The sequence below is a fragment of the Chiloscyllium plagiosum genome, unplaced genomic scaffold (assembly GCF_037043375.1).
Source record: "Chiloscyllium plagiosum isolate Xiang-an unplaced genomic scaffold, Cpla_swu_hap1 HiC_scaffold_11, whole genome shotgun sequence".
Taxonomy (NCBI): domain Eukaryota; kingdom Metazoa; phylum Chordata; class Chondrichthyes; order Orectolobiformes; family Hemiscylliidae; genus Chiloscyllium; species Chiloscyllium plagiosum.
In genome coordinates this window covers 31,026,490-31,054,044 of record NW_028270149.1, presented here as the reverse complement: position 1 = coordinate 31,054,044, position 27,555 = coordinate 31,026,490, and the positions used below count along the sequence as shown (strand labels likewise).

At 42.3% G+C, this 27,555-nt stretch overlaps 2 protein-coding genes across 6 annotated transcripts in view; one reads left to right on the top strand and one right to left on the bottom strand.

Moving 5' to 3' along the window:
• Positions 1–664: 664 nt before the first annotated feature.
• rasl11a (RAS-like, family 11, member A) lies at positions 665–27,555 on the bottom strand. 2 transcript variants are annotated; one of them, XM_087991957.1, is made up of 6 exons: positions 27,424–27,555; positions 24,554–24,692; positions 19,019–19,145; positions 11,391–11,447; positions 11,234–11,313; positions 665–2,232 (listed from the first exon to the last, which is right to left on the bottom strand). In XM_087991957.1, the coding sequence occupies exons 2-6, from the start codon at positions 24,611–24,613 to the stop codon at positions 1,765–1,767; spliced, it is 792 nt and encodes a 263-aa protein (XP_087848083.1). In that variant the 5' UTR covers positions 24,614–24,692; positions 27,424–27,555; the 3' UTR covers positions 665–1,764. The 2 variants fall into 2 exon arrangements, with proteins under 2 accessions (XP_087848083.1, XP_043560847.2); XM_043704912.2 differs by lacking the exons at positions 24,554–24,692; positions 27,424–27,555 and adding an exon at positions 19,402–19,478.
• Positions 27,025–27,555, top strand: part of LOC122557325 (ubiquitin carboxyl-terminal hydrolase 12-B) — a 69,525-nt gene continuing 68,994 nt past the window's right edge. The window contains exon 1 of one of the 4 annotated variants that reach the window (XM_087991954.1): positions 27,025–27,154. In XM_087991954.1, the coding sequence (XP_087848080.1) occupies positions 27,122–27,154 (33 nt within the window). In that variant the 5' untranslated portion in view covers positions 27,025–27,121. The other 3 variants (XM_087991955.1, XM_043704908.2, XM_087991956.1) reach the window with 3 other exon arrangements.

Below are 27,555 nucleotides of genomic sequence, written 5' to 3'. Positions count from 1 at the left end.
AGTCAAGTGCTCCAACTCCCTTGGGAAAACAGACATGATGTTTTAGCAATTAGTTTTAAAATTTCCCTGCCCTGTGTTAATATTTGCAGGGAACCCGACAGAGGTTGATTGGAACTCTAAAACAGATTTAAAAACTGTCAATCTTTTGGTAACAAATAGGATAGCTATTCGAATGAGGTATCAAGTCACCACAAAGAACTGGTGGTGGAATTTACTTCAAATTGACACCCAACGTTGTCCACATTTTCATATTTAGCTGCACATGTGTAAACTCCAGAAATTACCATTATTTTCAGAGGACTAATGTTAGTAAACACTAACAGTTTCATTATCATTACTGCTGCAAAATACCAGCACTCAAATATGTATACCAATTATGCCTGGCATAATAAATATTTAATGTGAGTGTTAACAAAACAAATAAAATAATTCACTCAGGACCAATTCAAATAAGATAGCAAAGCTTTTGAAGAGGATAGCAAATTTTTTCTGCATATTAAAACGACAACACAAAGTTAAAAATCACACAACACCAGGTTATAGTCCAACAGGTTTAATTGGAAGCACACTAGCTTTCGGAGCGACGCTCCTTCATCAGGTGATTGTGATGAACGAGCGTCGCTCCAAAAGCTAGTGTGCTTCCAATTAAACCTGTTGGACTATAACCTGGTGTTGTGTGATTTTTAACTTTGTACACCCCAGTCCAACATCGGCATCTCCAAATCATAACGCAAAGTTAAACCTCTATTTCAACAATAACCGCTCTACTATTATTATGTTACACATAACGCTATGATGAGTAGCTAAAACCAGGAGACATTTTGGCTTTCCTAACCCTGGAAGACATTTGATCCTGGAATCAAAATGAAGGAAATTTAAATTTAAAATATATTGATATCCTGTCTGTCTTTTTCTTCTAATATTGTTTTTAAAATGCACCTGTTTCAGCTAGAATATGACACTGAGTGATTAAATTGTAATTTTTACAAATAGTTATTATTTTGATAACACTGGCTAATCACAATTGAAACATGAATAAACAGTTTCTATTCGGCAATTTCTCTGGCAAGAACAATCCTTTCTGGACCAGAACATACACCAATTTACTGTATTTTGAACAGGTTCAGGTGTGGGGAAAACAGCTGTTATTTCCTTGTCCTTGTACAGAGCTCCTGAGGCCACTTGTAGAAACTTTACTGTGGCTCCACCTAAGATCAGCTAAATAGTTACAAAATGAATCATAGAAAGTTACCACACAGAAAAAGGCCCTTTGGCCCATTAAACATTTGGCAGCAATTTGAGAGTAGAACTATACATTTTTCTGCACTGTATGATTCAGTTTATAATTTGCAATGTATTTTCTGAGCATTCAAGGGAGCTCTCCTCTGCCCTAGTCAATCCCAGGGATAGTTTTGATGAAAATGTATAATTTTGCACAATTTCAAATTGTTTTTGGCTGTCAATGATCTTAACTTCATATAATCAGTAGATTAGTGACACTTTAGCTTCTACAGAGAAAATTGTATCATGAATATGACAATATATGTAAATGATATTGCTCATATTCCGGGAGCAAAATGTATTTACTTAACAGCAGTTAAAGGTAAATGTGTAATTTAAAAAAAGGTGTACATGGAGATGGAACATGCCAAACTAATTTCTATTCATGTGTTAGTCTTTAAAATATGAGGATTTACCTTGTCTTATTTATTTTCAAGGCAAAGAAAAACAATCTTAGCACTTGGAAACTCATCCAAACGAGTTTTATACAGAAGCAGTGGATTTCACTTTAGAAGAAAGAGCCTGTTTTAACCGTCTTCCAAGATCTTGCATATTCGGTGATTTTGGCCTGCCTAAAAGCAGACCTCTTCTCTTCTCCCCATTATTGTTTCCAATCACTTTGCAAACTTCTTGGCAAACTTGGTGGAATGCATCATAGACCTCATTATAATTTTCTCTGGCAGAAACTTCAAAATAAGTCCCTCCTATCTCATTCACCAATTGAATGCCTTCATTGGTTTCCACTTGTCGTGCATGCGGTAAATCAGCCTTGTTTCCTATCAGCACAAATGGAAGTCTGGTGTTAGGATAAATCTTCCTGATTTGCTGATGGAGTGGACGGAGTGCTTTCCAGCTTTCTGTGTCCGTAAGTGAAAAGACAAAAACAAAACCATCTGCCCAGTGAAGTGATCGGGATATAACATCTGGACTACAAGAATCATCTCCATCTGCCTGTTACATGAATACAAAGAAAACATTTAAACATTGCTTCTATTATTCTTGGTTAAAAACTTCATGTTTTAATTCTGACGTCAAATCAAATCTGCACAATACATCTTTTTACTTGCTTTTGAATTCAATAAAATATTCCAAAGTGTTTTTTTATCCCAATGTAACCCTTTGGATACTGAATTCATTTGTGCCTCTTGTAATATGAACAGTTTTGTATTGAATACAATTATAGAACAATTAATTAGACAAAACATTGTGAAATTGAGTTATTATATTTTCTTTAAGGTTATTTTATGTTTTTAAAAATCAATTCTCTCTTTTCCTGAGAACACAGGCCTAGCCTAACATGGTTTCAAGAGCCCCAGATTTTCTGTATCATGTCAATGAAATTTCAGCCCCTGCAGAAGGTGATTACACCTCCCTTCAGATTGTTGCTTAATATTTTAGGCTGAATTTTGTGTTTGTCATTATATTCAGACTTGGTATATACTACATAGTCTACACTGCCATCAGTATGGTATGTGTTAAGCTGATATCGACCAGAACTATATCATGCCTTGGGTAGATGCCCAGCCAATTGTTATTCTTACTTGTATGAGTCTAAGTTACTGGTGCTATGTGGGAAAGAATACCCTCACAAATGCTTCAGCAGGAGAGAGTTTTGATCTTGTTGACAGAATATTTTGATTACATGGATCTTAATAGCTAGTTAGGATATATCTGAGTTACATTATAGTCTCTTGTGAGACATCGGGCTGTAAGTACACAACACTGTTAGCAACATGGAATTTAACACTGGGATAACAACTGGAACAGAAGTCAGCCCATCACAGGAACAGTCTCTTACATCCTGATGGATTAAGATCATTTTATGATAACCTGTTTGGGTATTAACTGCCTTCTACAACAATACTAACAGTGCTCATTATTATTTTAAATAAATCAGACACACTTCTTAAATACCAACATGGGATCTGGGTTACCTTGTTCCTCTACACACTGCATTATAGCAGTACCTCACCAACAGGTACAGTATAGGAATTAATGTAAGTGCAGAACCAAACTGCTTTTTACCTATTACACACAATATAAAAATTCGAGCTGATGTAAAACAACACTTAATTTTAAAAGTGTGGAATCTTATTCATTCAGAGTGTAATCAGCATTGGACATTTTTTTTAAAAAAAACTTTCTTCGCCTGTCTCTTATCTCTCACTCAAAATCCAATTTTTCATTGTTTTTATTCGTACAATGTTTAAACCTAATTTATATTTCCTGATTTATATTTTCTCTTTTAGATTCTGCGTGGCTCAGTGAAGATTTTTCAATCTGTTAAGTTGAACATCCACACTGTTTCTTGCCCTGTTTGCACATGTCACATATACTCTGTCAAGGACATTGCACCAATTGACAGCAAGTCTCAGCTCAGACATTGGTGAAAACTGTGAGCAACCATCAGTAAAGTAAATAATGAGTGCTATTCCTTTGCCACTGCTTGAAAAGTCCAATTCACGCTCAATTATGGAAAGGTAGTGTCAGTCTTCTTACAACTCCAGCAAAACAAAACTTTAGCAAACTCTTCTGGGTTAGAAACTTGACCCTGACACATGTAGAAATTGTGAGCCATAATGGTTCAGTTTCAGTAAGATTACATTGACCCCATAGACACCTGATAAACTTCCAACCTGAAAATGGTCTAGGACATATCTCAGTGGTAGTGCTCAAAGAAGGCATCACTACCTTAAATATGAAAAAACCACAAAAAACTGTGGATATTGGAAATCAGAAATTGCTGGAAAAAGTCAGCAGGTTGGCAGCATCTGCAGAGTTAATGTTTCAGGTCCAGTGACCCTTCTTCAGAACTATCCTGAATATGCCTGTAATGGGGAAGTTAGGCTGCACTGGCCTTTTCAGAACTAAATCCAGACTAGTAAGTGACTTCTTTAAAAGAAAGAGCTTAAGCTTTTCTTTTAGAATTCGTGTCAGCTTCTACTGGTATTATTGGCTCTCTACTTGCTGTCCTATTTTTGACCTCACTCCTGGGACTTACTTCAGAGCCACTGTTGGCAATGTATTGGGTCTGAAATCTTCTACTTCTCCTGGGCAAACTTACTATGAAGCTATGCCAGTCGTCAGCAGCTTGCTTCAATTATTTAGATAAGGCAACATGAATGTACTTTTCATAATCCTCTGGCTTGCACCTTCAAAGAATTTCTGTGCCCATTCAGCATTTGAAAAATAGCCCAAATGAATTTCCAGGCCTTTTAATGAATAGGAGGAAGGACAGACCTAACAAGTGTGTCTTTGAGAGAAGTTACATTATTTTCATTTGCCAAAGATTTGATTTTATTAAACACAGATGTATTGGCTGCTCATTATGCAACATGTACATGCTTCATCTTTCCTCTTCACTGTTCCCCCCGCCCCCAATTCTACATGATTATACTCACATTATCCAATTTAGAAAAATCAAATGTTGAATGGACCATACTGGGATTCAAATTGTTCTGATACCAATACTCTGATTGGACTACCATAATATGTTGCCAAATGATGCTGTAGACTCGCAGGCCATCTCACAGTATCATATCATCAACCATCAGGTATCCACTATAAAATCAGATACTATGTAAGCAAAGAAGAATGTGCCATGCATTCATGATTCACAAAAAGAAATTCATATGCTACTGTCCTGCAGATCTTTAACTTTGCTAATATTTTAAGCTATTGTTTAATCTTGGGATTGACATTTGGGGTCATAGAGATTCAATGTTTCAGCGTATACAAATCATCTTCTTCATGACTGTCACCATATGCTGTTGTGATCTGTGGTATTTGCCCTGATTACCATTCTGTCACCTTAAGGCATTTGCCACCAAACTCCTTTGTCTATACTGTACCTAGGGCCTGTAATGATCAAAATAATAGCAGAAGAGGCAGCTGTTGCATATACAATATTTTAATCTATTAGTTCCCCAGTATTAGAATTAATAGAATTTCAGGGGACTGCAACAAGGATATAAACAAAGCTCTAGTCAATAAGCAATTTTGATGCTGAGAGCACAATCAGCTGATGGGAGGAGACAGAATGATTTCACTGAAAATTTACAGTTATTAATTTCAGGTTGAACCTAATATTTTATTTTTAAATAATCAAATTATCTACAATAGGTTTGTGATGGTTAGACTGCTGGGATAGTTGCACTGTGGTGTCTAAACTACTGATTACAAGTACACATTCATAAGACAAGGTACCAATTTGAATAAGAAGTACAAATTTGAACAATGTGTAACTAAAAATTAAAGCTAGCATGAAATTGAAAATTAATTGCTAGAATAAGCTAAGAGGTAATGGCAGCCTTTTGGCTATTTTTCCCCTTTCTCTTGAAAATGCCAACTCTTTGCAGTATGTGGTCCATAGGTGCTGGGCATTGGTTAATTCAGTTGGCTGGATGGCTAGTTTATAGTGCAGAGTAATGGTCAACAGAATGGGTTCAATTCCCACAGCAGCTGAAGTTACTATGAAGGTCTCTCCAACTCAACCTCTCCCCTCACTTAAGGCTCAGGTTAAAACCACTATCTCTCTCTTTCTTATGATAGAGGAGACTTATGATTTATTGGACTATGACAACTTTACCTTTGTTTGAAATTGGTTAGCTCAGAAATGCAGAATGACACCAACAGTGTGGGTTCAATTCCTGCACTGGCTGAGGTCCTGCCTTCTCAACCTTGCCCCTTGCCTGAGGCACATAACCCTCATGTTAAACTCACAACCAGTTATTTCTCTCTAATGAAAAAGCTGGACTATGGTAATTCTGCATTTTTGTCAGGGGTGTTTTGATAAATTCCATTGGCCAACCTTCATGCTTGAGCTTCAACAGATAAGGCTGGCAATGACTGCTGGACCATTCTTTAAATCAGTTCTACTGTAATCAAACATGTCAGGAACTTACAACTTCACTTCAAATTTCACTACAATATAGGAAGCACGATAATGAGCACACTATGAGAATGAATACAGAAAACATTCCCAGAAATGAGGAACTTGAATAGATTGGATAATCTCTTTGGAGAAGAGAAAATTAAGAGAAGATTTGGCAAAGGTGTTCAAAGATCTTAGGGAATCTAAACAGAAGCAATTAGGAGAAATTGTTCCCAACGACAATATCAAGCACTGGAGGATATTGATTTATGGTGAATGATAAGCTGAGAGTGGCACTTAAAGCAATGAGTGGTTAGAAGCTGGTATGCACTACCTGAGAATGTAATCAAGACAGATTCAATTAAAAGAGAATTGGGTAAGTATCATAAAAGAAAATATTGCAGAGCTATAGTGAGTAGTTGGTGGAGTGGGACTAGATGAATTCATTCTTGCAGAGAATTGACACAGATGTGACAGGTCAAATAATTCTGAGATGGTGCTGTGAAGAAACAGAATCTGTTCAGAATTCATATATAAATGTACAATATATCACTCGAGTTGATCTGCCAGATTTTAAAAATGAGAACCATAGCCACTGGATGTGGTACATATTTCTTTGTTTTGATGTGAAGGCCTGATGACAATATAATCTACACCTGCCTGTCGGGGCTAGAGGGACTTTATTATTCAGAGGATGATATTTCATTGATCAAGGCTTTACTTGCAAGCAGTCTATCAGTAAGTCAGAAGTGGTTTCATTAATTCCTTAGAAACACAGTCACTAGTTGTCTTAACTAGATAATATGCAATAGAAATGAGGAGAACTGTATTGTCTTTTAAAGGACATTGTCAAGTTGGTGGAGTGGGCAGACAGGTGGCAGGTGAGAGATGGCACACTTTGGTACAGGGAGCATGGAGTCACAGTATAAAACAAAGTATAGTATTCTAAAGGGTGTGCAGGAGCAGAGAAAGCTGATGTATGTGTGCAAAAATCATTAAAGTTGGCAGGATCAGTAGAGCAAGCCATTAATAAATTGTACATTTTCTAGCTTCATTAATAGAGACATAGCGCTTATGAGCAGGGATGAACTTATACAAGTCCTTATGAAGGGCTGATGCTCGAAACACCGATTCTCCTGCTCCTCAGATGCTGCCTGACGTGCTGTGCTTTTCCAGCACCACACGCTTGACTCTGATCTCCAGCATCTGCAATCCTCACTTATTCCTTCCTGGTTAGACCTCAGCTGGAAGATTGTGTACAATTTTGTGTAGGAAGGATACAAATGCATTAGAACAAGTGCAGAAAAATACAAAAGTAGTTCCAGAGATAAGAAACTTATGATAGATTGGAGAGGTTGGACCTGTTTTCTTTGGAGAGTAAAAGGCTGAGGGGAGATTTGATTGAAGTTTTCCAAATCATAAAAGGGTACAGAGTAGGTATGGAGAAACTGTTCGACTTATTAAAGGAGCAAGAAACAGAGGGCAGTTTTAAAATGTGTGAGGTGAGAAAAAAACTTTCTAACACAATAGTTCAGATCTGAAATGTTGTGGAGGCAAGTTCAATTGAGGCATTCAAGAGGGCATTGGATTATGATTTAAATAGAAGCAATAAGCATAGTTACAGGATAAAAAGGATGAGAATGGCATTAAGTTAAAATACTCAGAGTCGCTGCAGACACAATGAGCCAAACGGCCTCATTGAACACTGTAACAATTCTATTATGCTGTGTGAAGTATTATTGGAGACTTTGAGACTATTGCATTTCCTTTTATTGCAAGCGTAAAGTGCTAAATGCGAACCTGGTTATAATTTCATAGAAGTATTTACTATCTCTGTGCAGTAGAGAAGCCATTGACTGTAATGGCTGCAATATGACAATAAGAAAAATAGCTTGCATGCATGCAGTGCCTGTAAATGTAGCTTCATATAGAGTGATCAAGCAAAATGTCATCCCAAGCCAAATAAGGATATTCAAGAGCAAATAACAAAATTCTTGATCAAAGAAGTAGATTTCAAGAAATGCCTTAAAGAGGAGGACAGTTAGATGGTAAGGTTTTAAGTAATATATTACAACATTTAAGGCCTAGGTAAGTGAAACATGATCATCACGGTGGAACAATTGTAATTTGGAATGCATGACAGGCCAGCAATAGAAAAGCACAGATCCCTCAGAGGATTGAGAGACTGAAAGAAGTTATTGAGATAGATTCACTGACAGTGCTGTATGGATATTTGCTCTAGTCTCCATTAAGAAAATGGGATAAATTCAACCATGTTGTTATAACTCTTATTATAACATTCTAAAATTTATTTCACAATACAATTAATAATAACATTTAGGTTTATTCCCCCAACATTATTGATCTCATTTTGATGCAGTTTTGGTGATTCTTGTTAACAATTTAGATTTACCTAACAATTTATCTAATCCTTGAAGCACTAGATGCAGGGGTTCCTGGTAAACACATTCAGTAAAAGCTGCAGTAGATCAGCATGAGTCATCAGCATACTTGCAGCGATTACCATATGTGAAAGATAGGGAGCATTTTCACAGTCAGCAGCTATAATGTCATCATCACTTCCAAAAAACTGACTAATAATAGAAAAGGCCCCATACAAGACTGAATGGTTTATGTTACAAGCTGCAATTTAACCTTTAGCTTCAACTGACAGAGTAAACTGAACTTAGATTTATTAATTCTTAAAGAGAAAGTGAAGGTCATATTATTCAGGAATTTTGTTGGAAAGAGGAGGAAGTATTGAATCTTCCACAAATCTGCTACATATTTGAAACTTTCACCAATCCACCATCCCAACAGTCCTCCACCCTTGAATAGTTACAGCATTCAACAACCTCTGCACACAGATTGATGATTTGTGGGTTTTATTTCAATAGCATCACAATGTCAGATTAATGAGATAATATTAGTCACATACCCAAACGATAATCAGGAGACCTCCACCAACTGCTCTCCAGTGACAACCGATCTAACACAGGGTGCTCGATGGAGTTTGAAGTCAAACACGTCGTCCTACCTAAGCAAAGGGAATTTTATTTGGAACCTATTTCTAACTAAGACATATGGGGTGCATTTTATGCTTTCCTGAGTAGATTGACATGTAGAGGATGGGGGGGCCCTTAACTGATCACTGGCCACAATGGCTTGAGTTGGAGGTGAGTGGGTGGGTCTGTAACATTATCCCTTTGCTCTGTAAAATTACTATGGTGTCAGGAATAAGTCATTGGCTGCAAGAAAGGGGTCATGCATTATTCCTACTTTCCTACTCTGCAACTTTTCCCACTATGGCAAAAAGCCTAGTTTGAAATCTGCTAGTCTTAAATTCAGGCCTCCTCCAGTCTGACTGGATGTTCCCCACCTCCGTAACCTGACTCCCAGCGCTGTTGCTATGACCACCTTGGAGGTGGAAGTCTCGACCTAAGCTACTTAACACTCATCTGAACAGAGCAGCCTGTCACAGTGGGAACCATGCCACACCTTTAACTTTTCACCAAGAGTCAGGAGTCCTGTGAAACCAAGGAATTCCCCCAGATGATGAAATCCTTCAGCAAGTTGATTGAAAATTTTTACTTTAAAAGTAGAGGGAAAATGGCTTCTAACAGAATTATACTTTGAACTTGTTTGATATTCTTTAAAGATTTCTAAAGGTGAGACACCATCTTTAAATTATTATGTTCATTTTTCCCCAAATGAAAGAACTTTGTTTGAAAGACTAAGGATCGGAGAAAAAAAAAGCACACTTTTCTTTCATTGTTGTTTCAATGCATCTCAATTTCCTGATGTTGTTTACATTAAACCAGATATGAATATTCTCAATCTTGATTCCAATCTGGATGATGGAAATAGACATTTGCAATGGGAGTGTCAATTTAAATGGGACTTAAGTGATTTCAATCTAACAGATATGGGTCTATAAATTGTCTCAATTCATCAGAAAATAGGATTCTTCCCTTTTTGATTTTCTGAAAAACCTCCTCCTCTGCTTTTGGTTGCACTTCAGTCCCACGCTCCTGATCTTCGGACACCCAGTACGGAGGAGGGAGGGCAGGTCTGAAGACCTCCTCGTGGGTCTGCTCCTGGGCCTGGCCAAACTGGCCATTAACAGGTCCAGGCAGCGGGCCGTGGAGGGGGTCGTTACGGCCGACTGCCTGCCCCTCTTCCGCGGTTACGTTAGGGCCCAGGTGTCCTTGGAGAAGGAGCACGCGGTGTCCACTAACACCCTGGAGTTGTTCAGGGAGAGGTGGGCGCTGCAGGGAGTGGAGTGCATTATTTCTCCCTCCAACTCTATTTTGATTTAGTCCCTACCCTCCCCTCCCCTTCACTGTTTTGATCACAGCACTGCCCTTTGATGTGACGGGCAGTGCTTGTCACTGGCCACTCGGGTGTTTTCCTATCTTCCTGGTGGTGGAAATTGAATAAAGATTCATGCACTTTGTGTCTTTCACTGTGTCTCACACCTACACACACACACCATGGGTGCTGGGGAAAAAAATAAGCACTACAGCACTTAGGTGGTAGTGTGGGGGTTAAATTAAAAAAAATATAAACAGGAGAATTGCCCTTAAAAAAAAGAAAATAGGATTCTCATTAATGAAGGCCATTAATTTAACATATTAAAAACAGCTGACTCACTGGCAACTCAGGTGTTTCCTTTTTTCCTGGTGGTGGAATGGAAATAAAGATTTGCACACTTGTTGTTTTTCACTGTCCAACACCTGCACACACGCGAGTGTTGGGGAAAAATAAGTACTACCGTTGTCAGGCGGTAGTGTGGGAAAAAAAACAAACAAAAAAATGAAAAAGGAGAAAAGAACAGGAGGGTCAGACATCCTCTCACCAAAGAAAATAAAGACAGCTGATTGTAGGGGTTTCTTTTATCCAATTGGTGCTGAGGGGTGTACTGGAGAGAGTCATAATCTGTGTCTAATCTTGATGCATTTGTAAATGCTGCAAATGCACGACTAAATGGAAAATGTTGCATTTTCAGTAATAATAACCCACACCTTAATGAGAGCAGAATTCACAAAAAAAAGGAGAAAAAAGACAAATGGATTTTACCTGATTAATACAGGGAGTGTCTTGCACTTGCAATGAAATTTGATCACCATCAATGCTAATTGATCTGGAGTATAGAGCTCCTGAAATTCAAAGAATATGATTCAGTATCTGTGGAAAAAAAATTGACAAATAGAAAAATACCTGATGTAGCACATACCTGTGTTGGGCTCATAATCTCCGATGAACCGTTTTGTGAGAAACCGTACAATCAAGGCTGCAAGAAATTTAGAAAAATGTGAAATTGTCATAAACTTTATTAAAAATCTCAAAGTAAAAGAAAATTCCTATTGATGGTCCAAAGAAGAGTCACATTGAACTCAAAATATTCATTATTTCTCCAAAGATGCTATCAGATCTGCCTAGTTTATCCAGCATTTTCTGTTTTAACCATGAAAATATCAGCTTTTCTGCTCAACATTCACAAGTTACATTTCGGGATCTACCTGGTCCACATATCTACACCATTAATAAGACCACAACTCCCACCATTCTGCTTTAAATCACCTACTGTCAAAACCTTCATTCAACCCTTTGTTACCCCTAGACATAACTACTCCAACACATTCCTGGCCAGCCTCCGACATTCTATCTTCTATAATCTTTAAGTTGTCCAAACTCTGCTATCCATGTCTTAAATTGCACCAGATCCTAGTTAAGCAACAACACAATTTTAAAATTTTTTATCCTTATATTCACATTCCCCCATCGTCTCATTTCTGAAATTCACTCCAGGCCCACTACTGTCCAACTGTTTGTATTTCTCCAGTTCGGACGTCCTGAGAATTCTAAGTTTCAGTTGCTGCACCACCGGTGTATGTGCATTCACCTTTCTGGGCCCTAAACTCTAGAAGGAGAAAGTGAGGACTGCAGATGCTGGAGATCAGAGTTGAAAATGTGTTGCTGGAAAAGCACAGCAGGTCAGGCAGCATCCAAGGAGCAGGAGAATCGACGTTTCGAGCATGAGCCCTTCTTCATGACCTCCCTCGATCTCTTCATAGCCAACTGCCGCCGTGACATTAACTGCCTCAACCTCTCCACCCCTCTCACCCACTCCAAAATCTCATCCTCGGAACGTGCAGCCCTCCACTCCCTCCGTTCCAACCCCAACCTCACTATCAAACCGGCAGACAAGGGAGGCGCGGTAGTAGTTTGGCGCACCGACCTTTACACCGCTGAGGCTAAACGCCAGCTCGCGGACACCTCCTCCTACTGCCCCCTTGACCATGACCCCACCTCCCACCACCAAACCATCATCTCCCAGACCATCCATAACCTCATTACCTCAGGGGATCTCCCATCCACCGCCTCCAACCTCATAGTCCCACAACCCCGCACGACCCGTTTCTACCTCCTGCCCAAAATCCACAAACCTGACTGCCCCGGCCGACCCATTGTCTCAGCCTGCTCCTGCCCCACCGAACTCATCTCTACATACCTTGACACGGTCCAGTCCCCCTTAGTCCAAGAACTCCCCACCTATGTTCGGGACACAACCCACGCCCTCCACCTCCTCCATGATTTTCGCTTCCCCGGTCCCCAACGCCTTATCTTCACTATGGACATCCCAGTCCCTGTACACCTCCATCCCCCATCACGAAGCCCTCCGCTTCTTCCTTTCCCACCGTACCAACCAGTACCCTTCTACTGACACCCTTCTTCGACTGACTGAACTGGTCTTCACTCTGAACAACTTCTCTTTCCAATCCTCCCACTTCCTCCAAACCAAAGGAGTAGCCATGGACACCCGCATGGGCCCCAGCTATGCCTGACTCTTCATAGGATATGTGGAACAGTCCATCTTCCGCAGCTACACTAGCACTACCCCTCACCTTTTCCTCCACTACATCGATGACTGCATTGGCACTGCCTTGTGCTCCCACGAGGAGTTGAACAGTTCATCCACTTTACCAACACCTTCCACCCCGACCTCAAATTTACCTGGACCGTCTCAGACTCCTCCCTCCCCTTCCTAGACCTCTCCATTTCTATCTCGGGCGACCGAATCAACACAGCTACCTAGACTACACCTCCTCCCTCCCTGGCCTCTGTAAAAACGCCATCCCATATTCCCAATTCCTTCATCTCCACCGCATCTGCTCCCAGGAGGACCAGTTCCAATACCAAACAACCAAGATGGCCTCCTTCTTCAAAGACCGCAACTTCCCCCCAGACGTGATCGACAATGCTCTCCACCGCATCTCCTCCACTTCCTGCTCCTCTGCCCTTGAGCCCCGCCTCTCCAATCGCCACCAGGACAGAACCCCACTGGTCCTCACCTACCACCCCACCAACCTCCATATACATCATATCATCCGTCGTCATTTCCGACACCTCCAAACGGACCCCACCACCAGGGATATATTTCCCTCCCCTCCCCTATCAGCGTTTCGAAAAGACCACTCCCTCCATGACTCTCTCGTCAGGTCCACACCCCCCACCAATCCAACCTCCACTCCCGGCACCTTCCCCTGCAACCGCAAGAAATGCAAAACTTGCGCCCACACCTCCCCCCTCACTTCCCTCCAAGGCCCCAAGGGATCTTTCCATATCCACCACAAATTCACCTGCACCTCCACACACATCATTTACTGCATCTGCTGCACCCGATGTGGCCTCCTCTATATTGGGGAGACAGGCCGCCTATTTGCGGAACGTTTCAGAGAACACCTCTGGGACACCCGGACCAACCAACCCAACCACCCCGTGGCTCAACACTTCAACTCCCCCTTCCACTCCACCAAGGACATGCAGGTCCTTGGACTCCTCCATCGCCAGACCATAGCAACACGACGGCTGGAGGAAGAGCGCCTCATCTTCCGCCTAGGAACCCTCCAACCACAAGGGATGAACTCAGATTTCTCCAGTTTCCTCATTTCCCCTCCCCCCACCTTGTCTCAGTTCCAACCCTCGAACTCAGCACCGCCTTCCTAACCTGCAATCTTCTTCCTGACCTCTCTGCCCCCACCCCCACTCCGGACTATCACCCTCACCTTAACCTTCTTCCACCTATCGCATTTCCAATGCCCCTCCCCCAAGTCCCTCTTCCCTACCTTTTATCTTAGCCTACTTGGCACACTTTCCTCATTCCTGTAGAAGGGCTCATGCCCGAAATGTCGATTCTCCTGATCGTTGGATACTGCCTGACCTGCTGCGCTTTTCCATTTTCAGCCCTAAACCCTAGAAGTCCACTCTTAAATCTGTCTGTCCACTCCGCTTTTTTCCTTCACGCCTCCTTGACTGATAAAGCTATTTCCTCTGCCCTATATCACATGTGGCTAGGTCAAGAGTGTGGTGCTGGAAAAGCACAGCAGGTCAGGCAGCATCCGAGGTGCAGGAGAATTGACATTTCGGACGTAAGCCCTTCATCAGGAATGAGTCTTGTAGGCCAGGGGGCTGAGAGATAAATGGGAGGGGGGTGGGGATAGAGGGAAGGTAGCCAAGAATGCAATAAATAGATGAAGGTGAGGGAGAAGGTGATAGGTCAGAGAGGAAGCTGGAGCAGATAGATAGGAAAGGTGATCGACAAGTCAAGATGGCGGTGCCGAGTTGGAGGCTGCGGACTGGGATAATGTGGGGGGAGGGGAATTCAGAAAACTGTTAAAATCCACATTGATCCTGTGTGGTTGCAGGGTCCCAAGGCGGAATATGAAGTGTTCTTCCTCCAGGCATCGGGTGGTAAGGGTTTGGCGATGGAGGAGGCCCAGGATCTGTACGTCCTTGACAGAGTGGATGGGGGTGTTGAAGTGTTCAAGGTCCCAAAGGATCCTTCCATATCTGCATACATTGCATTATCCTCACCATCACAGGTATAATTCCCTCCCCACCCTATCAGTGTTCCAGAGAGACCATTCCGCGACTCCCTTGTCCACAACCCCACCAGCCCACACCCCATGCCCGGCACCTTCCCCTGCCACTGCAGGAAGTACAAAACCTGCACCCACAGCACTCCCCTCACCTCCGTCCAAGATCCCAAAGGATCCTTCCATATTCCTTATCTCCTGTAAAAGCACCATCCCTTATTCCCAATTCCTCTGCCTCCGCAGCATCTGTTCCCAGAATGACCAATTGTACCTTACAAAATCCCATATAGCCTCCTTCTTCCAAGACCACAATTTCCCCTCTCATGTAGTCTACAATGCCCTTCAGCACATCACCACGTCCCACACCACCACCCTTGAACACCACTCCTCCCAACGCAACAAGGACAGACCCACCTGGTCCTCAACTTCCACCCTACCAAACTCCGCATACATCGCATCATCCTCTGCCACTTCCACCACCTACAAATGGACCCCACCACCAGAGATATATTTCCCTCCCCACCCCTATCAGCGTTCTAGAGAGGCCATTTCCCTCGCGACTCCCTTGTCAGGTCCACACACCCCACCAGCCCTCAACCCACTCCTGGCACCTTCCCCTGCTACTGCAGGAAGTGTAAAACCTGTGTCCACACCACTCCCCTCACCTCCGTCCAAGGCACCAAAGGATCCTTCCACATCCAACAGAAGTTTACTGTACCTCCACCAACGTCATCTACTGTATCCGTTGCACCTGATGTGGTCTCCTCTATTTCGGGGAGACAGGACGCCTTTGTGGATCGTTTCAGCGAACATCTCTGGGCCACCCACAACAACCAACCACACTGCCCTGCCCCGTGGCTGAATACTTCAACTCCCCCTCTCACTCCGTCAAGGACGTGGGGGTCCTGGGCCTCCTCCATTGCCAAACCCTTATTACCCGACACCTGGAGGAAGAATGACATATTCTGCCTTGAGACCCTGCAACCACACAGGATCAATGTCGATTTCAATAGTTACCTCATTTTCCCTCCCCCCACACTATCCCAGTTCCCAGCCTCCAACTCGGCACCACTCTCTTGACCTGTCCATCATCTTTCCCATCTATCCACTCCACTCCCCTCTCTGATCTATCACCTGCTCCCTCACCTTCATTTACCTATTACATTCTCAGCTACCTTCCCTCTATCCCCACCCCCTCCCATTTTTCTCTCAGCCCCCCACAAGCCTCATTCCTGATGAAGGGATAATGCCCATAATGTCCATTCTCCTGCTCCTCAGATGCTGCCTGCCATGCTATGCTTGTCCAGCACCACACTCTTGACTCTGATCTCCAGCATCTGTAGATCTCACTTTCTACTACCTTATGTGGCTCAGTAATATGCTTTGTTTATTGAAGCCTGTGGTGCCTAACACTATTTTGTTACTTATTTGTACTAAAAGTTTGACTTCCCACTGTGTTATGTATTTGATGTCTTACTTGGATATTATGGCTTACCATTTAGTACCCCTCAATTATCCTTTTGTAACTATGTTTCAGTACTCCCTGATGTGCTTTTGGTGCCACTTTTCATATCCACTCTTCAATACTGTTTTGTCTGGATCCATTCCCAGAACTTTGACCAGAAACTTATGCCTTGAATCACAGAGCTGAGTAATTGCAGTAAACAATTATCTTAAATGTGAAGTAAGTGTACCTTACAACTACACAGTATTAACTGTAAGTGCCTCTAATAACTAAAAGTGTCTTAACACATTACTGTGAAGTCATTTTTATTGCATTCTATGTGCAAATTTCAGATGGTGTATGTTCGATATGACATGTAACATGATGTTATAAAATAAGATTGTTGATTTGTTCCTGAAGGAGGAAGCAATGATGTACAAAATAAAACAGCCAGGCTCATAGACAATAAGAAAGCATCAGAAAAACTCACCTGTCTTTTATGGATGATATGGAAGACTAAGAAAAATGATGTGTTTTGATAGAAAAGATTTACAAGGATGTGGCCAGGGTTGGAGGATTTGAGCTACAGGGAGAGGTTGAATAGGCTGGTGCTGTTTTCCCTGCAGCGTCGGAGGCTGAGGGGTGACCTTATAGAGGTTTATAAAATCATGAAGGGCATGTATAGGATAAATAGACAAAGTCTTTTCCCTAGGGTAGGGGAGTCCAGAACTGGAAGGCATAGGTTTAGGGTGAGAGGGGAAAGATATAAAAGAGACCTAAGGGGCAACCTTTACACACAGAGGGTGGTACGGGTATGGAATGAACTACCAGAGGAAGTGGTGGAGGCTGGTACACTTGCAACATCTAAATGGCATCTGGATGGGTATATGAATAGGAAGGGCTTAGAGGGATATGGGCCAGGTGCTGGCAGGTGGGACTAGAGTGGGTTGGGATATCTGGTCGTCATGGACGAGTTGGACCGAAGGGTCTGTTTCCGTGCTGTACATCTCTATGACTCTGTGTGCTTGGTAAATGATTGAATATAATATGAATGCTTTAAATTATTTTGTTAAAAATCACACAACACCAGGTTATAGTCCAACAGGTTTAATTGGAAGCACTAGCTTTTGGAGCACTGCTCCTTCATCAGGTGGTTGTCCTTTATCATTTAAATTATTTTGAAAACTAAATATCTATAATCCAAATCAGTGTTCAAACAGAAGTTTTTACTTTTGTGAAAAGTTATAAATCAGTAAAGGAAACTGCAGAGGACTCAATATTCGTAGGTGCGAAGTCTGTAGGAAACGGTATGGGAATATACAGATCCCAGAAGTGGGCAGCTTAATACGAATGGAAAGCAGAAAAAACAAAATGGATAAAGGTGACAAGAGATGGACAAGGGAGTGTAAATGTGGGTATTTTGTGATCAATGTCTCGCTTCTAGTAAGTACAGGTCATGAACTATCAATGTGGAACATGGATAATGGAGCATGAATCTAATGTTGATCTTCGTGCAGACTCTCCAATATCTAGAATAGTATCTCTTCCAACTCACCTTGCCAGGAGATCAATATTCCTAGCTCCTAGCAACATATGCCATATTTCAACCATCACTTCTGGTTTCACCATTTGCCACAGATGTAAAACAATCTCAAAAAGAGAGAAATAAAGCTGTCATTCCCTTTTTGTTATTAATTTTTCATATCTGAAATATATAGCCAATTTACAGTTTACCTGCACTTCCCAAACTGCTACAGCAATTGAAAAGGGGGTTCATATTAAACATCACAAATCTACTACTGACTTGGAATTCATAGTCTTTCCTTAGCAAGCTGAATGTCCAATTTCTTTGTTCTGGTGAAAACATAACTTTTAACAGGAATGTAAATTCCTCTATTTTTAATTTGATCATTTAACGTCAAATTCATGTTTCCATCAAATTAACTGTTAAACATGGATCTTCTCCTGCTGTCACCACTAATAAATTTGTCTAAATCTAAGAAAACATTTTTTTAAACAAAACGGAAATAAAAGTTTTAAAGTATCCATTATTATATAAAGTATAATATCCATTCTCTTGAGGGTTTGTAATTTTAGCACATGAGGTGTTGAGAAGAGTGTTTCAGGAGATTCAACTTTACATTCAGGGACTTTGGCAATTTAGTTAGGGGGAGGGTCTGAGGTAATAGCAGTTTAAGGGATTTTGCAAGTTTCTCTTGCAAACTGGAGAATAACCACAGTTCAGTGAAGGGTGGCGATTTAACCTATGTGGTCAGCGATTACTGTTGCGATATGTCAGGACAGAACAGGTATCAGCGCAAACAGTTGCTCTTGTTTCCAGCAAGGGTCACTGCCTTGTTCAGTCAACAGTCCACGATCCGTGATATTGGAAAGTATTGAAATGAGCTATTACTGTCTAGTTATAGCTCTAGTAATACTAGTACAGACATGAAATTGGGATAGAGGCTTAACCTTTTTAGACCAATCTCTTCGATTGCAACCCTTCCCCGGCCCCCCAAAACACCCCCTTCTTTTTCTTACCAGTCTTTCCAACTCTCCTTGCTCCCAGGACCACGATCTTCACGTTTCGGTTATGCAGGTAGTCGAGCATCGGGACCTCCGGTATGGGGAGCAGTAGGAAGTTACTCGGATTGTGTGACATGGTGTTCTGGAGGAGACGCATTTATAAAACTGCACATTAAGACGGGAAAGAGGAAGAAGAAAAAAACTGGCAAAACGAAACGCTTTGCGAACTACTCTGACCAGCCCTGCCTTACTCTTGATGATCCCTCTGCTAGTATCCAGACTCAGAGTGTACCCTGATGGTCTCTGAGCCAACGCCAAACTGAGACGGTGCAATGTTGTACTTTACCAAATTTTATGAAAAAAGAAACTTTTCTACCCTCCTTCCTTCCCAAACTTACAACAAATATTCTGGCTTCAGCGAGCAATGGAAATTTGAAACAAAATAAGCTGCTGCCAATCGTGTCCCCAAACTGGACTCTCCTGTGACATAAACTGTTCTGGTCTGGAATGCACTGCCGAAGGGGCGGTGGAAACAAATTACACAATAACTTTGAAAATATAATTGGATAAATGCTTCGAGGGAAGCGGGCAGGGCTCTGGGAAAAGGACGAGGGGGTGAGACTACTTGGAAACCTTTAAAATAACTGACAAATACATTGAACCAAATGGCTTCATACGTGGGCGATATGATCATGGATATATTCAACAAATTCCATCCTTTTTAAAAGTCGACAAATGCAATTCCAAGTTGTGCCCATTGATGTAAACGCATAAAGGCAAATAAATCCCGGGACCTGATCAGGTACGGTATATCCTAGAGCTCTGTGGGAAGCTAGGAAAGTGATTAATGGGCCCCTTGCTGAGATATTTATATCATGGAATGTCACAGGTGAGGTAGTGGAAGACTGGAGGTTAACTAATGTGGTGCCACTATTTAAGAAAGGTGGTAAGGAAAAACCAGGAATCTATAAACCAGCCAGCCTAACATCGATGGTGGGCAAATTGTTGATGGGAATCCTAAGGGACAGGATGTACATGTATCTGGAAAGGCAAGGACTGATTAGGAATAATCAACATGGCTTTGTGCATGGGAAATCGTGTCTCACGAATTTAATTGAGTTTTTTGAAGAAGTAACGAAGAGGATTGATGAGGGCAGAATGGTGGACACGATCTATATGGACTGCAGCAAAATATTCAACAAGTTTTCTCATGATAGATGTGTTAGCAAGGTTAGTTCACACAGAATAGAAGGAGAACAAGCTATTTGAACACAGAACTAGCTCAAAGGTAGAATGGGTGATGGTGGAGGGTGGCTTTTCAGACTGAAAGCCTGTGACAAGCAGTGTGCCACAAGGATCGGTGCAGGGTCCACTGCTTTTTGACATTTTTATAAATGATATGGGTGTGAACATAGATGGTATGGTTAGTAAGTTTGCAGATTACACCAAATTTGGAGGTGGACTGAACAGCAAAGAAGGTTACCTCAGAAACAACAGAATCTTGACCACATGGGCCAAAAGGCAGAGGAGTGGCTATTGGAGTTTAATTTAGACAAATGTGAGGTACTGCATTTGGAAAAGCAAATCAGGGCAGGACTTAATGGTAAGGTCCTGGGGAGTGTTGCTGAACAAAGTGACCTTGAAGTGCAGGTTCATCCTTTTTTTTGATCAAAAATAGTGAGGGGGAGGGTAGGGACTAAATCAAAATAGAGTTCCCCTGTTTTTTTTTGACAAGCACTGCCTTTATTCCCTGTTAATTTTTTTTAATCTTTTTTTTCCCCTGTTTATTTTCTTTTTTTTCTTTTTTTTAAACCCCCACACTACCACCTAATTCGAGAGTGTGGTGCTTGAAAAGCACAGCAAGTCAGGCAGCATCCAAGGTGCAGGAGAATCGATGTTTTGGGCACAAGCCCTTCATCAGGAATGAGTGCTGCTGGGAAGGTGAGTGAAATCATTTTAAAAACTTAACTTGGGCTTCAGGGCCTGCATTTGTTGAGAGGTGAGAGTGAGGACCAGAGGGCTTCTGCGAAGGTGAGCGAATCCATTTTATTTGGATAGTGGCTGAACCAGAGACACCACACATGTAGTCTCTCCCACCTGCCCTCCTCCTCTAACCAAAAAGAAGGACTCTGGTGAGTTGATCAGGTAAGGTTTTTCTATTTCCATTTTTTATTGTTTTATCGAGTGATTTGGTGCAAACTTCCCCTTTTTGTTTACCTAAGCTAAGTCTAAAGTTAAATTTAAGGTAAAAAATGGCAGGAGATCCCAGATCTGTGTTATACTCGTCTTGCTCAATGTGGGAACTCAGGGACACAGCTGATGTCCTTGGCTCCTTCGCATGTAGAAAGTGTTTCCAGCTGCAGCTCTTGTTAGACCACATGACGGCTCTGGAGCTGCAGATGGACTCATTTTGGAGCATACGCGATGCTGAGGGGATCGTGGATATCATGTTTAGTGAATTGGTCACACCACAGATTAGGATTGCTGAGGGAGAAAGGGAATGGGTGACCAAAAGGCAGAGAAGGAGCAGGAAGGCAGTGCAGGTGTCCCTTGTGGTCATCTCCTTCCAAAACAGGTAAAACATTTTGGATACTATTGGGGAGATGGCTCACCAGGGGAAGGCAGCAGTAGCCAGGTTCATGGCACTGTGGCTAGCTCTGCTGTTCAGAAGGGCAGGAAAAAGATTGGAAGAGCTATAGTCATAGGGGATTCATAGGGCAGTTCTGTGGTCGAAAACAAGACTCCCGAATGGTAGTTGCCTCCCAAGTTCACAGGTCAGGGATGTCTCAGATCGGCTGCAGAACATTCTTAAGGGGGAAGGTGAACAGCCAGTTGTCATGGTGCATATTGGCACAAACGATATAGGGAAAAAAATGGGATGAGGTCTTAAAGCAGAATTTAGGGAGTTAGGAGCAAAGTATAAAAAGTAGGACCTCAGTGGTAGTAATCTCAGGATTGCTACTAGTGCCACGCGCTAGTCAGAGTCGGAATGATAGAATAAGCAGGATGAATGCAAGACCAAAAAAGAGAAATTGCTGGAAAATCTCAGCAAGTCTGGCATCATCTGCTTACAGATGCTGCCACACTTGCTAAGATTTTCCAGCGCAGGACAGAGGAGTTCAGATGTTTGGTACATTGGGACTGGTTCTGGAAGGGATGGGACTATTACAAATTGGATGATCTCCACCTGGGCCAGACTAGAACCAATGCCCTGGGGGGCATTTTTGCTAACACTGTTGGGGAGGGTTTAAACTAATGTGATAGGGGGTTAGAAACCAAATGAGATTAGAGGACAGTAAGAAAGCAGTAACTAAAGCCTGTAAGGAACTAGATAATGAAGTCTGTGTGACTAAAGGGAAGAGAAAGCAGGCAGCAGATGATGAATGCAAAGGGACTTGTGGTCTGAGGTGCATTTGTTTTAATGCAAGAAGTATAGTAATGTAAGGCGGATGAATTTAGGGCTTGGATTAGTACCTGGGAGCTTGATATTATTGCTATTATGGGACTTGGTTGAGGGAAGGGCATGATTGGCATCTAAACATCCCAGGATATCAATGCTTCAGGCCGGACAGAGTGGGAGGTAGAAGGGGTGGAGGAGTTGCAATACTGGTCAAAGAAAATATCACAGCTGTCCTGAAGGAGGGCACTATGGAAGACTCAAGCAGTGAGGCAATATAGGCAGAGCTCAGAAATAGGAAGGATGAAATAACAATGTTGAGGCTGTGCAACAGGCCTCCCAACAGCGAACGGGACATAGAGGTGCAAATATGTAACAGATCATGGAAAGATAAGGAGCAACAGGATGGTGGTGATAGGAAATTTTAATTTTCCCAACATTGACATCACTTAGATGGAGCAGAATTCGTAAGGACCATCGTGGAAGGCTTTCTAGAGTAGTATGTAAGTAGTCCAACTCCGGAAGAGGCCATACTGGAACTGGTGTTGGGAAATGAGCCCGGCCAGGTGGTTGATCTTTCAGTAGGGGATTACTTTGGGAATAGTGATCACAATTCCGTAAGTTTTAGAATACTCATGGACAAAGATGACAGTGGTCCTAAAGAAAGAGTGCTAAACTGCGGGAAGGCCAACTATACCAAAATTCAGCAGAAGCTGGGAAATGTAGATTCGGAGCAGCTGTTTGAAAGTAAATCCACATTCGATATGTGGCAGGCTTTTAAAGAGAGGTTGATTAAAGTTCAGGCGAGGTATGTTCCTATGAAAATGAGGGATCGAAATGGCAAAGTTAGGGAACCATGGATGACAGGTGAAACTTTGAGACTAGCTAAGAGAAAAAAAGGACGCTACTGAATTGGAGACGCTTTTGTTGGACTGGGGTATACAAAGTTAAACATCACATAACACCAGGTGATTGATGAATCACCAGATAAGTGGCAGTGCTCTGAAAGCTAGTGCTTCCAAATAAACCTGTTGGACTATAACCTGGTGTTATGTGATTTTTAGCTAGTCTACTGAAGACAGACAAAGCAATATCAGGAATGTAGGACCAATCTGAAATGAGGAATTATGAGGGCTAAAAGGGGACATGAGATATCTTTAGCAAACAGAGTTAAGGAAAATCCCAAAGCCTTTTTTTCATAAATGAGGAGCAAGAAGGTAACTCAAAGACAAAGGAGGAAAGTTATTTGTCGAGTCAGAGAAAATGGGTGAGATTCTTAATGAGTAGTTTGCATTGGTATTCACCGAGGAGAGGGACATGACGGATGCTGAGATTAGGGATCGATCTTTGAGTACTCTAGGTCAAGTTGGCATAAGGAGGGAGGAAGTTTTGGGTATTCTAAAAGGCATTAAGATAGACAAGTCCTCAGGTCCAGATGGGATCTACTCCAGGTTACTGACGGAAGTGACAGAGGAAATAGCTGGGGCTTTAACAGATATCTTTGCAGCATTCTTGAACACGGGTGATGTCCCGGAGGACTGGAGAATTGCTAATGTTGTCCCCTTGTTTAAGAAGGGTAGCAGAGACACTCCAGATAATTATAGACCGGTGAGCCTGACATCAGTGGTAGGGAAGCTGCTGGAGAAGATACTGAGGGATAGAATCTATTCCCTATTTGGAAGAAAAGGGGCTTACTGGTGATGGGCAGCATGGTTTTGTGTGGGGAAGGTTGTGTCTTAAAACCTCATATAATTCTTTGAGGAGGTGACAAAGTTGATTGATGGGGGAAGGGTTGTAAATGTCATATACATGGACTTTAGTAAGGCATTTGATAAGGTTCCCCATGGTAGACAGATGGAGAAAGTGAAGTCTCATGGGGTACAGGGTGTTCTAGCTAGATGGATAGAGAACTGGCTGGTCAACAGGAGACAGAGAGTAGTAGTGGAAGGGAGACCTGTGACCAATAGTGTTCTACAGAGATCCGTACTGGGACCACTGTTGTTTGCGATATATATAAATGATTTGGAGAAAGGTATTAGTTTCCTGATTAGCAAGTTTGCAGATGACACAAAGATTGGTGGAGTAGCAGATAGTGAAGGGGACTGTCAGAGAATACAGCAGAATATAGATAGATTGGAGAGATGGGCACTTACAGTTGTGTAGGATTTTGGTTCGGCCACATTTGGAATACTGCTTACAGTTCTGGTCGCCATATTTCCAAAAGGATGTGGATGCTTTGAAGAGGGTGCAGAGGAGATTCTGCAGGATGTTGCCTGGTATGGAGGGTGCTAGCTATGAAGAGAGGTTGAATAGATTATGATTATTTTGATTAGAAAGACAGATTGAGGGGGTCCTGATTGAGGTCTACAAAATCATGAGCGGTATAGACAGGGTGAATAGCAAGAACTTTTTCCCCAGAGTCTGGAACTCAATTACTAGGGGTCACGAGTTAAAGTGAGAGGGGAAAGGTTTAGGGGAGATATGTGTGGAAAATTCTTTACGCAGAAGGTGATGGGGACCTGGAACACGTTGACAGCGGAGGTGGTAGAGATGGGAACGACAACATCATTTAAGATGTAACTAGACAGATACATGAATGGGCAGGGAACAAAGTGATACAGATCTTTAGAAAATAGGCAGCTGGTTTAGATAGAGGATCTGGATCAGTGTAGGCTTGGAGGACCAAAGGGCCTGTTCCTGCGCTGTAAATTTCTTTATTCTTTCATCTTTGACTGATTAAGGGCTCTTGTCCGAAATGTTAATTCTCCTGCTCCTCGGATGCTGCCTGACCTGCTATGCTTTTCCAGCACCACACTCTCGACTCCAGCATCTGCAGTCCTCACTTTCTCCTAGGTAATTTCAACCCTAATGCGAGGCCTCTTTCAAGGATCCCTACCTTGAAGAATGATTTGGAGATGCCGGTGTTGGACTGGGGTGTACAAAGTTAAAAATCACACAACACCAGGTTATAGTCCAACAGGTTTAATTGGAAGCACACTAGCTTTCGGAGCTCCGAAAGCTAGTGTGCTTCCAATTAAACCTGTTGGACTATAACCTGGTGTTGTGTGATTTTTACCTTGAAGAAGTTCTCCTCCTCTCTCTACACACATTCCTGATGAAGTGCTAATGCCCGAAACTTCGATTCTCCAGCTCCTCAGATGCTGCCTAACCTGCTGTGCTTTTCCAGCACCACAATCTTCAACTCTGATCTCCAGCATCTGCAGTCCTCACTTTCTCCTGGTTTGAGCTATATGGAGAGGCTGAATAGACAGGGGCTAATTTCCCTGCAGCGTCAGAGGCTGAGGGGTCACCTTCGAGAGGTTAATAAAATCATGAAGGACATGGATGGGATAAATAGACAAGGTATTTTCCCTGGATTGGGGGAGTCAAGAACTAGAGGCCATAGGTTTATGGTGAGAGGGGAAAGTTTTAAAAGGGATCTAAAGGGCAACTTCTTCCACCCAGAGGGTGATACATGTATGGAATGAGCTGCCAGAGGAAGTGGAGGTGGCTGGTACAATGACAACATTTAAAAGTCATCTGGTTGGGTATATGAATAGCAAGGGTTTAGACGGATATGGGCCAAATGCTACTAGATTAGTTTAGCATGTCTGGTTGGCGTAAACAAGTTGGAATGAAGGTCTGTTTTCTTACTGTATATGTCTATGTAGTTTAAAGGAGTTACAGTGAAGAGAGTGGGTGGAGGGAAGAGGAAGTGTGAAATTAATTGTGCTCTGTAGGCTAACGTCTATGAGGTAAAATTCAGTCTGGAAATGTAAAGTTGGTTCATCAACAGCTAGAAAGGCAAAAATAAAAGCTGGGGAAGAAATTGTTCCTTACAAGTGGGGAATAACTTTTAGTAGCTAAATGCAATACACAATCCATCTGTAAACAATCATAACAATACAAGTATTAATAATGGAGTCTAGCTTATCCATTGATTCTTCATCAGTATTCTCAGTAAAGCTGATATTCTTCATAAAAGGTGATATTTTATAAACAGTTGTTTAGATGAGATATTCATGTAAACTTGTTAAATCTCAACTGATGTACTGATATAATTTTTTTTAAACAATACTAATTTTGATGAAATCATCATAAAGTTTCACCTACTTTTTTTTGCAATGAATGATAAATCTGTTCATAATTTAAACAGGGCAGGGAGGGGAGAATAAATGTTTCTGATCCTGTGAAGGTTGGGATGGGCAATAATGTTCACATCCCAGTACGGATTTTCTTTATACATGCACGACGTGAAGAGGGCCCTGACCATGTCAATCAGGTATTTGGGTTACAGTCGGAATAATCAGTGAGAGGGATTCATATGTATAAAAGTGAGGGGCATAGAAGGAGTAGACAGAGAGAAAAAAACTTTTCCGCTTGATGGATCAATGACCAATGCACATAGGTTTCTGGTTAAGGGCAAAAGGTTTAGAGATGTGAGAAGGGTAGTGGGAATGTGAAAGGTGGTAAAGGCAGACTTTCAGTGTTTAAGAAATGCTAAAGCATACAAAGGGCTAAGTACTGGGAAATTAGATGACAATAGTCAGGTGATTATTTTTAATTGGCGAGGAGGCAATGGGCTGAAGATTTGCCGCTGAAGTGCTTTTGTTTTGGCAGGGCCGGCGGGACACGGCCTCACCCCCCTCCCCAGATGCGTGTCGCCTCAGCCAATGGACTGATCGTCGGACCCGGCGGCAGGGGCACTGGCCGAGGAACGTATGTGCTGCGGAACGACTGTCGGGGCGCACGTGGTGTGTTTGTGTGCCGCCGGTGGTGTTTGCGCGGCGGACGGCTGCGGGGCGGGAGTCGGTTTCAATGGGCTGAGGGAGGCGGGGAGAGACGGGGGACGGTTGTGGGTGTGACGCGGCTGCGGAGCTTCCCCCGCCTCCTCCCTGGGTTCGGTTGCCGGCTCCGCGGTTTGGGCAACATGGCGGTGGGCAGATGGAAATACTGATGACTGTCAGAAAAATCGCCTCGATTTGTACGATGGTGAGTGCCGAGGGTCCTCCCTTTTTCTTACCTTGACCTCCCGGGCTCGGGATAAAAGTTAAACACCAGCTGCAGCCCAGCACCTTGCAGAGACATCTCGCTATTTGCTGCAGATAAAGCTGTACCAGGGGCTGGTTCGCCGGGAACAGGGGTAAAGAAATGT